This window comes from Delphinus delphis, chromosome 3 (assembly GCF_949987515.2).
Source record: "Delphinus delphis chromosome 3, mDelDel1.2, whole genome shotgun sequence".
NCBI lineage: Eukaryota > Metazoa > Chordata > Mammalia > Artiodactyla > Delphinidae > Delphinus > Delphinus delphis.
In genome coordinates, this window is record NC_082685.1 from 17864613 (window position 1) to 17877125 (window position 12513).

General features: G+C 52.9%; 1 protein-coding gene across 1 annotated transcript; it reads right to left on the reverse strand.

Annotated features, from left to right (window-relative positions):
• Nucleotides 1-858: 858 nt before the first annotated feature.
• On the reverse strand, nucleotides 859-12152 carry GRM6 (glutamate metabotropic receptor 6). Its single transcript, XM_060007134.1, has 10 exons — nucleotides 11670-12152; nucleotides 10553-10769; nucleotides 10191-10326; nucleotides 9396-9550; nucleotides 7764-7904; nucleotides 7461-7661; nucleotides 5537-5682; nucleotides 4821-5444; nucleotides 1807-2118; nucleotides 859-1056 (listed from the first exon to the last, which is right to left on the reverse strand). Exons 1-10 carry the CDS (start codon nucleotides 12150-12152, stop codon nucleotides 859-861), a joined length of 2613 nt encoding a protein of 870 aa, XP_059863117.1.
• Nucleotides 12153-12513: the final 361 nt, after the last annotated feature.

Genomic DNA, 12513 nt, shown 5'->3' on the forward strand with positions numbered 1-12513 from the left:
CTCTGTCACTGGTCCCAACCTAGAACTTGTGAACACCATCCCTTACAGGCATCAGAGGAGGGCAAACACCACCCTTGCTAGTTTATTCTCACACCCCTACCACCACACAAGTGTATCTGATTTTCTTAAAGTTCAGGGTTCATTTAAGGGAATACACATGGGAAAGGAAAAAAAAGCAGTTCTCTAAGTGTGACATCCCCCAGATCCCAGGAGAAAAGATCTCGAGGAAAAGACCCTGCCACAAATAATCTCATGGGAGCATGCCAGTTCCCTCTGCTCATTCCCCTGTCCTGTGCAGGCCCATCTTCTCTCACAGGGCTCTCATCCAAGGCTCGATCCCTCTGTACCAGCAAAATATTTACCCAAGCCCAAGTTAGTCCAAAATACAGACCCACAGAGCTCTTGTGGAAACTGCTCCTCCCTGACTCCAACCCTGAATTTCATTCTGGGGTCTACATATTCTCACATGCTGCCCAATCCCCAAATTCTGGTGGTCGATCAAGGGGTGGAAATCCACTCACACTGGGCCAAGCCCAGGGCTTCATCATGATCTCTGAACTTCAAATCAGTGAGTATAAGTTTAGTCCCTCTCCAGAGTAGGATTCTCTCAGTGGCTGTTTCCCACCATGAGTAGAAAGTCTGGTCTGCAGTGAGGAAGTATGATGCCATCATGCACAGAAAAACAGAAAAAGGTGTCCTGTGGGTCCAGGCCAGCTCCATCTTGGTGGCCGTGGCCTTTGTGGACTCCCCACCCTGATTGCTCACTGCAGATCTGGGCTCTTCACAGCTTCCACCATGAAGCAAGGGAAAGAAAAGAACAGAGGATGGGGAGCAATTGTCCCATTCATCCCTTACTTGCTACTTGGGGGCCTCTGTGCCTTCACCCTTGGGTGGGGCTGCCACTGTGGAGGTTGTCTTGAGGCTCCGCTTCCGCTTCTGCACGTTCTGCTCCGGGTGGAACAGGATGACGTAGGTTTTGGGTACATAGAGCATGCCGAGGGACACCGATGCACTCAGGCTTAAGGACACAGTCAGTGTGGTGGTTTGGATGTAGATCTAGGCCACGGAGGAAGGGACCAGGTGGGACTCAGCCCAGGTCTCTCCCGCCCTCCACCCCCACACAGCCTGGAAGTGAGTCTATTTCAGTCAAGTGACTGGGAATGAGCACTCAATAAAGGAGAGCAGTGTAAGCAAAGGCCCCGTGGCATGAAGAACTGGTAGTCACTGTTTGGCTCTGGTATAGGCAGGAAGAAGGGTAAACGACACAGGACTGAGTGGACAAGTGATCAAGGGAAGTGAGAGGTTCATTCACAGAGAGCAACACCTGGGGAAATGGTCCATATGCCTAAAAAGTGCTAGAGAATGTTAATGAATGAATGAACATGTTTTCAAATGTACAAATGAATGGATGAACCAAACCTGAATAAAGGAGCAAGTAGGCAAACAAAGGGAAGACGGAGGTGAATAAACAAATGCTCCACTGTACACATGAATAAATGACTGTCAAACAAATAGACCGACAGATGAATGGATTGGCAGATATAAAGTATATGAAAAGATAATTGAATAAAATAAAGTTAATTGATGGTTGGAAGAAGCATGGATGAAAAAAATGAATGAATAAACAATGGAAAGGGGACTAAGAGAACAACTGGAGGGAGATTGGAAAGACAAATGAGTACATGAATTAATCAGCCAACCAAGCAAGCATTCATATGGGTGGCCCAGCTCTTGGAATAATCGAGCCCTTCCGTGGACAGGCAGGAAATAAACGAGGTCATGAAACTGACGGGGGACCCAGATTACCTTTTCAGCTGACTGGGCAGTGCCAAAGAAGATAGGCACAAAAGCCAGCCAGATGATGCAGGTGGTGTACATGGTGAAGCCAATGGGCTTGGCCTCATTGAAGGTCTCAGGCACGCCACGGGCCTTGATGGCATACACCGTGCATGTGACCATGAGCAAGAGGCTGTAGCCCAGGCAGCCGACAAGGGACAGATCTGACATGTCGCACTTGAGCACCCCTCTGGCCTGCTCTGGTTCCACCGTCCGCTGCTCTTCATAGTCAATCACACTGTGTGGGGGCTGGGCGCCCATCCAGGCCATCACTCCCACCACCTGCAGGAGCCAACATGGTATCAAGGACACACCCAGCCTCACCCTTGACTGAGATCTCTAGCAGGTTAGGGTCACTTTTAGGCTCCTGGCCTATTGAGTGGGATGCTCAGGCCTGAGAGCCACTGTGGAGAGGGGAGGGTTGTCCAGGAGGGGACTGCCTGGGCAAAGGCCTGTGACACAGGCAGGTGGAGAGAAGGGGCTGCAGTGGAAGTATGTGCTGGGGACATCTGGGCTGATTGGGGAAGGGGCCCTGTATGTCCTCTTCCTGTATTTCAGCCATTACCACCACCGTTTACTGAGCCCAGCAAGGTGCAGTGACTGCAGGCAGGGGCTCTGGAAAGGTGACCCTAATCACATCTCCTCTATCTACCGAATGGGAACCCTCATAATCTGTTATGAAGACATGATGCCAGCTTGGGGGAGGAGTCAGTGCATGTCCCACTGATTAGGAACCAGGCCCAGCAGAAATGTTCCCCTTCACAACCGTCCAGGGAGGCAGTATCATGTATTCTGTAGGTGGGGAAAACACTAGCTGTATCTAATCTAGCAATATGGCAAACCAAGTTCCTGAGGACCCCCTTCCTTCTCCAGATCCAGAGAACTGTTGAACAAGATATAATGAAATTGTGTGTGAATGCATAGTGAGGCTCAAAATATAGAGGAACTGAATGGAGAGCAGTAAGAATGTGAACTGATGCCAGGTGGCCAGGGAGGTCAGAGTCAGACACAGGCCCTAACAAGGAGAAGATGGAGTATGAATTCCTTCACAGTGAGGGGAGACATGACCTCGAGCCAAGGGAAGCTGGGGAGTAGGAACTAAGACACTGCATAAAGGTGGGACCCTGGAAGGGCCGTCCCCTACATTTGTCCAGGTGGTTCACTGCACAAGATGCTTGACTTGGGAGGAGTGGGGCTGAAACCTAGCCAACACTTCAGTGCCATACTGTGCACCTGGAGTAGGGCCATGTGATCCTAGAGGAAAGGATGCTTTTTAAATAATTAGCACACCCAGAAGGAACACCTTTTTGTGATTCTCCCAAAGGCAGCAGCCCCATGAACAAGGGACTATTAAAATAAAACTCCACCCACTGTCCAGGAAGGAAGCATGGAGGCTCCTCTTAGAAATCCTCTAGCTGGGGGGGAAAGTTGCCCAAGAGAAACTAAAACCCAAGGCCTATGATACACGGGAGTAGCAACCAAAATGCGCCCCACTGAATTTGCAACCCACGTACTTGGTAAAAGAATTAGCATCCAGTACAGATAAAAAAAGCCTACAAAATAATAGAAAGTGAGCAAAGCACAGGAAGAGGCACAGGCACATCACAGAAGAGGAAAGTACAAAGGCTAGCTGCACTAGTAAGTAGAGACAAATTAAAACAATGAGATACCATTTCACATCCATCATATTGCTGAATAACCTTGTAAAGTTGAAGGTGTGCATCTTTGAAAAGATTTGGGATTTCTAGAAAGAGAGGTATAATGTGGAGAGTCCATAGGTGAGCCGGATGGGGGTACTGAATGCAGTCTAAACATCTCTATCCTGGGGCAAGAGGTGCCACGGGGGTTTCAGGCAGGAAGCAGTGAGGTGCTTTCTGAGGATGGGCTGTGCACTGAGATTCCGGCCCTGACAGAGGACGCTCAGACCCTGCTGTGTGTCAGAAAATGGCAGCACCTTCCAGTTGTGAAGAATTGCATGGACTGAGGCCCATGGGTGGGAATGACCATGTTATATGCAGAGCTGGGTAGGAAGAAGGGCTCTCCTGGGGTGGAGAGTGAGCCGTGTCCAAATGAGCTGAGCATGGGCCATCCAGCTGGCCCTGAGAACTGGGCTGGCTCTGCAATGTCATACAATGTCACACACACTTGTCTCTTAGCGCCCTTTACACAGAAAACATCCAGTGCTTTCCAGACCACAGGAGCCATTTCCAATGTTGTAATATTACCATCTCAGAGAAAACCCTAAAGGAACTCTGCTTTTGCTGCACATACAGCATGAAATTCTGGCCATCAATGGAATTGGATGCTTCACTCCACATAGTATCATTAGACCCTGTGCCTCTTATCCAAGTTACCCAGTGACTGGGCAGCAGGAACTGCCTTTATGGAAACAGATTCTCTGCTTGGGGGAAATTTATCAGATTCTCTTTGCCCTGGGAGCCAAATTATGGAAGAGCACGTTCACTTTATGAAAATAATTTCACTGTTTTACAGAAAAATAACAGGATGCTTGCACTCCCCACCTTACTGATCCATTTTCCTTCAAGGATGAAGCAGGAGGAAACAGCTGCTCCTAAATGAGTTCTTCTAGTTACAGAAATAGTAGCGCCCTATCTCCTGGGACTTTTTCTTTCTTTTTTTTAAACATAGAGGCCAAAATAGAAGAGGGACTCTGATTTTTTTTTTTTTTTTTTTTTTTTTTGCGGTACGCGGGCCTCTCACTGTTGTGGCCTCTCCCGTAGCGGAGCACAGGCTCCGGACGCGCAGGCTCAGAGGCCATGGCTCACGGGCGCAGCCGCTCCGCGGCATGTGGGATCCTCCCGGACCGGGGCACGAACCGTGTCCGCTGCATTGGCAGGAGGACCCTCAACCACTGCGCCACCAGGGAAGCCCGGGACTCTGAGTTTTAAGGTGGAGGTCAGTCCCGTACCCCCAGCCCCGACCCCGTTTGCCCACCCCGTCACTCTGGGAGCCCAAGGACTCACCTGCACGGAGGTGAAGCTGAAGGTGATGACGAGCTGCGAAGTGGGGCTGATGAAGGGTGGGGGCGTGACCGAGCGCTTCCCTTGCTCAAAGATGCGGTAGATGCGGTTGGTCTTCGTGAGCAAAGCAGAGTAGCTGAGGGTGGTTCCCAGGCCGAGGAAGAGCCTGCGGGCAGCGCAGACAGCCGCCCCGGGCTCAGCCACCATGAGGAAGGTGACCGTGTAGATGAGGAAGATGCCGGTGAGGAGGACGTAACTGAGCTCGCGGCCAGAGGCCCGGACTATGGGCGTGTTGTTGTGCCGCACGAAGGTGGCCACCACTGTGGTGGTGGCCATGATGCCCAGCACGGCCAAGAGGAGGGGCGGGGCCGCCCAGGGCGAGGACCAGGACAGGCGGACCACTGGCGTGGGGCGGCAGCCCGTGTGGTTGCGCGTGGGCCTCATGTCCCCGGGGCAGGCCTCGCAAGTGAACTCGTCCACCTGGAAGCGGTACCCGTCGCAGGCCTCACAGTGCCAACAGCAGGGGACGCCCTTCACCATCTTTTTCCGCTCTCCCGGCCCACAGGGGAGGCTGCACTGAGACTCGGGCACCTCTCGGGGGTCTCCCGACCACTGCAGGGCTTCCACCTGGGACACAGGGGACACCGGGACCTGTGACTCCCACCCCCAGGAAGGTGGGTCCGCCTCCCTGTGCCCAGAGCTCATCCCGTGCCACTCACATCCAGTCTGAGGGTCTCCGCCCACTGGCCCACAGCCTGGTAGCTGCCACTGCCCGCACTGCCATTGGTCACCTGGTACTGGAAGATGTCGTATCGCCCGGGTGCATCCCCATTCTCATTGAACATCACAGGGGTTCCTGCGCTGCCTGGAAGGAGAGCCTGTCATCCTCAGCTGGTTCTCGAGCCCATCAAAGGCCCAGCCAGGACAAAGGAAGAGCTTAGCAAGCACGTGAAAAGGTGCTCAGCATCACCTATCATCAGGGAAATTCGGATCAAAACCGCAGTGAGATACCACCTCACACCCACTTAGGATAGCCACTGTCAAAACAACAGAAAGTAAGTGTTGGCAAGTGTATGGAGACATTGAAACCCTATACTTCACTGGTGGGAATGCAAAATGATGCAGTCAGTGTGGAAAACAATATGGTGGTTCCTCAAGAAATTAAACAGAATTACCACACAATCCAGCAATTCCTTTTCTAGCTATATACCCAAAATAATGGAAAGCAGGGACTCAAAGAGATATTTGTACACTTATGTTCACAGCAGCATATTCACAGTAGCTAAAATGCGGAAGAAACGCAAGTGTCCATCAACGGATGAACGGATAAGCAAATTGTGGTCTATACATACAATGGAATATTATTCAGCCTTAAAAAAGAAGGAAATTCTGACACATTCTACAACATGGATGAACCTTGAGAACATTATGATAAGTGAAATAAGCCACTCACAAAAGGACAAATCCTGTGTGATTCCACTTATATGAGGTACTTAGAGCAGTCAAATTCATAGACAAAATGTAGAATGCTGGGGGAGGGGGAGATGGGGAGTTAGTGTTTAATGAGTACAGAGTTTCAGTTCTGCACAATGAAAAGAGTTCTAGAGGTTGACTGCACAACAATGTACACCACTAAACCGTACACTTAAAAATGGTTAAGATAGTAAATATTACGCTATGTGCAATTTAAAAAGAAATAAGAAAGAGCTTAACTGTGCAGGCGAGAGGATGAGTTCAGACTTACAAAGGTACTGATTTGAACAATCAGCGTGCCTTATTTCTTTTAGAAGCTTGTTCTACCAGCTTGCAGAGCTGTTCTGGAGTGCTATTAAGTCATGCTCTTTATTTATTTATAACTTTTTGGCCATCGGCATGAGGGATCTTAGTTCCCTGACCAGGGATCGAACCTGTGTCCCCTGCAGTGGAAGCACAGAGTCTTAACCACTGGACCGCCAGGGAAATCCCTAAGTCACACTCTTTAACAGAGAGCTTGGCAGAGGAAAGGTGCTCAACATTTGGTGGAAGAAGAGAGTTCTTAATTTACTAAAGGATAGTAATTGAACACAATGCGAAGCCCCCCCAGCAAACCATAAGCACAGCTGAGTCCATCTGGGCCTTTTCAGAAACCCTTATTCTGAGCCTTGACCATGTGTCAGGCCCTCCACTCATATTGGAGGGGCACAGACTCATGCCTTGTGCTCAGGCAGCACAGGGCCTGGCTGGGGAGGCATTCGGAAGCCTGAGACTCGGAGTGGGCTGCCTGTCCACTGTGTAAGCAGTGCCTTTGCACAGTCTGCACTGTGCCCCGTGCGTGCCCTCAGAGACCAGACGACTACAAACTCCGTGCAATGGAGAGGAGAGTTGTGTGTGACCCTCTGAGGGATCCAGGCAGAAGGGGTCAGAGAGAAGTTCCCCAACACCTGGAATTTGCAGCCTGTAGCAGGAGGTACTGAAGCCTGGAGAAGGAGGAGTGTTAAAAACTGTTCCCCAGAACTTGGCTCGAGCCTCCAGCTCTCAGGCCCAGATGCTCCCACTATACTCTTCTGCTCTCCCATTCCTTCCATCCTGAGTCGTCCCAGGTCCCAAGAACTCCATCCCAGCAGGCTTCCCCTCATTCACGTAGGGGCTCTGGCTCCCACTCACCATTGAAACGTACAGCTCGAATATACTGCAGCAGTGTCCGCCCGTCGGTGGGCTCCATTGCCGGGCACAGGCCTGTATGCCCGGGGCAGAGAGCCTGGTGCATGCTGTGGAGGGCGTGGGCAATGGCGTACACAGCATCAATCACAAACTGCACCTTCCCTTCCTGCTCGTAGGCAGAGTCCCGGCCGATGCGTTCCTCACCTGTCCTAGGGATGCCCAGAGGAAGTGTGCCTGGCTCCCAGATGCCCAACCTGGCCTCCCACCTTCTCCCTCACCACCCTCGCCACCCTGGGCAGCTCTCACCTGTGCATTTGCGGGTGGAATCGTCTGACTGGGTACCTGAGCTGGTCAGTTTGCAGTTAAAATTCTCTTCCCAGAACTCAGCAAACCAGATGTTCCGGCGGTTGTTCTCCAGGGAGCGAGTCATGAAGTACTGGTCAAATCCTGAGAGACAGGGAAGGAGGGAGGGGGCTGGCAACAGTCTGAGCTAGCCACAGCTCACTACTTGTGTCCCTTCACCGCTTGCTCACTTTGCAGCTGGGGATACCCATGTGACCAATTCTGGCCTGGCCAATAAGTTCAAAGCCATCTAGGGACTCCACGGTAAATTTGCATCCTGATACAAGCTCAGAGCCTCACCACATGAGAGAATTTTTTGCTGCCTTTTCTTTCCTGGTTAGGATGCTGCTATGAAGATGTAATGGGTGGAGCTTCAGCAGCCACTTTGTGAATAAAACATCACAATCAAGAAGGCACATGGGACTTCCCTGGTGGCGCAGTGGTTAAGAATCTGCCTGCCAGTGCAGGGAACACGAGTTCGAGCCCTGGTCCAGGAAGACCATATGCCGCGGAGCAACTAAGCCCGTGTGCCACAAATACTGAGCCTGAGCTCTAGAGCCTGCGAGCCACAACTACTGAAGCCCGCATGCCTAGAGCCCATGCTCTGCAACAAGAGAAGCCACCGCAATGGGAGGCCCATTCACCGCAACGAAGAGTAGCCCCCGCTCACCACAACTAGAGAAAGTCCGCACGCAGTAACAAAGACCGACCGCAACCATAAATAAATAAATAAATAAATTCATTAAAAAAACAAAAACAAAAACAGGTTGACTTTTAAAAAATAGAAGGCATATGGCAACTACAGAGGATGGTGGAACAGAAGGGGAGACAGAGCTCAGGGCTCTGAGAACATCATTGACTCACTGCCCCAAGCATGAAGTTGCCCCTACTTTGAAACCTCTTGCCTTGTAATGAAATGCCTTTATTGCTAAAACCACTCTCAGTCTAGTCTGTTGCCTGCAACTGAATGCATTCTAAGGGAAAGAAAGAGTGTAAGGGTGGGTGTACACCTCCAAAAGGCTGGGAGCCCCTGCGAGTCAGGGCTCAGCATTTACAAGGGTCTGCAGTTCATAAAATACCCCGAAGTGCCTCATCAAAGCATGTTTAGTTTAGCCTTTGGGGAAATGAGCAATCCTAGTGTAAAGTGGCCATCTTTCCTGCATTCTTCCAGATATTCACAGGCGGGATGGTGGAGGAGGGGTGGAGAGGAAGGCCTCATTAATTGATCAACAGGACAGTATGACCCACATCCTTGGTTTCTATCCCTCCCACAGTCACCCTCAAATTAGAGTGCCTTTGGCAGAACCAGGAATACAGGCATTGAATTAACACAAAACTAAACGAACAAACAAAACCTAACAATTCTTCACCCTGTAGAGTGGGATGTGCATTTCCTCACCTGCCAATTCATTCAAACACTGCTTGGAGGGATGTATTCACAGAATCTCAGAATTCTAGAATCTGGGAATCCTAGAAGGGACTCTGGATCATGGTACAATCTTATAGAAGGGGAAAATGAGCACCCCCAAGAGGGGATCATGGGGAAGGATAAATATGGGTGGGAGATGCAGTGGGGAAGGGCGTTCCCCCACTCACCATCAATAGAGGCCCTTTTGGGCAGGATGGTGATGGCTCCCACGGCCACGTCCTCCAGGTTCAGGATGGGTGAGATCTTGGCTCCCCAGCTGTCTGAGCCAACCCACAGGAAGTAGCTGGTCAGGTTGGCCTGGCGTGCAGCCTCCAGGACCCTCCTGGTAAGGATAGGGTAGGGGTGAGCGAGGGCTGGAGAGCCTCCTCCAACTTAACTCTGGTCACTTTCCATTCTTCTCTCTCCATCTACCCCATTCTGCATCACTCATCAGACCCTTTGTTTATCAGGAAAGGTAGGATGTAGGGAGTTTAGGACACTTGCCCTGGGTTTTTCAGGTAGTAAAGTGTCCAGCCAGGCTCTGACCCCAGGCCTGCCCTCTTGTTCTGTGCACCATAGTCCACTGCATGCTGCCTTTAAGAAGGGCCTACCTTCTCTTGCTGGAGCTCATGGCCTTCTGCTGATACCCTCCTACCCCTGGGAGTCCTTCCCTGACAGCTCATTTTCTGCACTTACATGCGCCCACCAGTCTCTCCCCCACTGTTAATTATAGAAACAGACATATATTCTTGTGTTTCCCTGGCTAGGTTTGGAGCATCTTCACCCAGACCAGGCCTGGTTCATTTCTGGGGGCACCAGGCAGAGAGGTGGCAGTAGAAAAGGTATGTGGGGGCAGGAAGGTAAGGGGAAGTGAGAAAGAGGGAAAGGAGGATGTACGTGGCTGGGATATGTGAGAAGAGGTGGCAGGGTCTTCAAGGACAGCCTCTGAAGAACACGGTGATTGAACAGGCCATCTGTCCCACCTGATATCATCCTCGTTGGCAAAGATGATGATGCCCCGGGCATTTGGTGTCTCCATGAGTCTCCTGATCACCTTATTGAATTCTCCTGGCTTTGGCTCCCTGGGAATCTTGATGGACTGGGCAATACAGACCCCCCCTGGGTGTCGGAGATGCCAAAGTCAGCTGCGGTCCCACCCATTCACCCACCAGGGCCACCACCACTCATGACTGTGGCAGGGGCTGAGTCTTCCAAAGGACCCCCACAGGGGGCACCATCCAGGCTCCCCATTATGAACCCAGTGCCCTACCTCACTGCTTATGCCCTGTCCAACGGACCCTCTATAGGCTCCTTCATGCCTCAGACCCCCCTGCCCCAAGCTCACCAGCCTCTCGGGAGATCTGCACAAAGGCGTCAACCCCACTCTCGCCATAGTTGCCCTCGGAGGCCAGCGTGGACACGTAGTTCCATCCCAATGCCCGCACGATGTCCACCATGGCCTGGGCCTGGTAGGAGTCAGGTGGCACCACGCGGGAGAAGAAGTCATAGCGTGTGGAGTCGCTAAGCTCAGGGGCCGTGGAGGCGTAGCTGATCTGGGGTATCTGGAGTGGGGAAGGACACCAGGGCTGTGAATGGAGGGTCAGTGACCCTAGGGAGGGAGGGCAATGAGGACCCAGGACAGGGACGTTTGGGGTTACAGTGCTGGGGGCAAGCTGGAACAGCCACAAAGAGAGGCCAGGAGGGGCAGATCCGGCAGGAGAGCTGGGGAGGGGTTATTTGATTGAAGGCTGTGTCTGGACTAATGGAGGGGCCTGTTTAGAACTGGGTTTATCTGTGTGCATTAGAGTGATTAATAGCAGGGATTACAGCTGAGCTGATCCAGGAGAAGGAGTGCGGGCAGTAAGTGTGAAAGCAGAGTGGAGAACGGTGGCTGGGGAGGCTGGGAAGAGGGCGGCTAGCAGAGAAGAGGGTGTATCCCTCATGTTAAAGAAAAACTCACGAGCAAAAAAAAAAAAAGAAAGAAAACAACAAAACACACACACACATAAAAGGGAGCATGTGGGAGCTGGTATGAAGGTCAGAGAGGGGGAGGTTCTGGAAGAAGCGGGCTGGAGCTGGTCTAGGGAAGACAGAGATGTTTGAAGCTGAAACAGAAAGGAAGGGTGGAGTGTGAAGACGTTATGGAAAGGAGAGGGGAAGAGAGAGACAGGGAGATGGAAAGAGAAAATCAAGAAGAAAGACAAAGAAAGAGGGAAAATGAGAGAAAACGAGGCAGAGAAACGCTCATGGGCTACAGTGCAATTAATGGACGACTTAGTTACCCCGGGCACTCTAGACGCTTTAATTCCGAACAACCTTCCCAGACAGGCTTGCGTCTGGCCCAGGGGACAAGGTTTCTTTGCGAACTAGAGTGATTCTCGCAAGGAGGCCAGACCTCAGCCACGCCCAGGGCAAGGACGAGGGAGAGAAGCTGCAACCCGGGCGCTCCCCCGGGCCCTCACCGCAAACAGGCGCAGCACGTTGGCGACCATGATGGAGACGGAGCTGGCCGAGGCGCCCACGACAGCCACCACGCGCTCAGGGGGCGCGGCGCGCACCGGGGGGACGCCGCCTGGGCAGCGCATGGCTGCCTCGTCGCCGTCGCCGCGGCCGCGGATCAGCGCCTGCACGAAGCTCAGCGCCTGCTCCAGCGCGTACGTGTCCCGCGAGCAGGTGTCGAGCAGCCGCGCGCCCAGGCGCACCCCGGGCAGCAGCTCGGGGTCGGCGTTCACGCGGTCCAGCGCGTACAGCATGGCCTCGAGCCTGTGCACTCCCTGCTCCTTCTTCAGCGGCCCGCACGCTCTGCCCGCCGCGCCCCGCGCGTGCACCGGGAACAGGCCGCCCAGCGTGAGGCCGCCCGCCAGGCGCACCGAGCCCGCGGCGCCCGCCACGCCCGCCTGCGCCAGCGTCAGCAGCAGCGTCAGCAGCGGCAGGATCCCGGCCATCGGCTCGGGGACTGCGGGAGGAAGACGGGGTGGGGACGGGAACAGAACGGGAGAACGCTCTGAGCGCCCGGCAGAGGAAGGACCCGCGTCGGCGGAAAGGCGAGTGAGCCCCAAGCCTTGGGGAGAGGGGAGGCGCGCAGTATATAAATACTGGCCGAGTCAGCTGGAGAAGTTATGAAGCATCAACTTGGCCAGCCTTCCCGGGCCACCTGGCTCTCACACCCTCTGAACCTTATCACCTGGGTCCCCCCTGCTCGACCACTGGCTCCAGTCCTACCCCTGCCCTCCCCGACAGCCCTGGGCCGCTCTTACTGGGAGTCCACCCCCAGCGCACACCCAGGCCCCCTCTGTAGCCACACTC

Excerpts from the sequence above, each read along its gene's own strand:
- GRM6 (XM_060007134.1), bottom strand. The coding sequence starts at position 12,152 with ATGGCCGGGATCCTGCCGCTGCTGACGCTGCTGCTGACGCTGGCGCAG. Across the intron at positions 7,905-9,395 it reads CAAAAGGGCCTCTATTGATG|GATTTGACCAGTACTTCATG; the intron begins GTGAGTGGGGGA and ends CCTGTCTCTCAG. Across the intron at positions 2,119-4,820 it reads TCAGCTTCACCTCCGTGCAG|GTGGTGGGAGTGATGGCCTG; the intron begins GTGAGTCCTTGG and ends TGGCTCCTGCAG.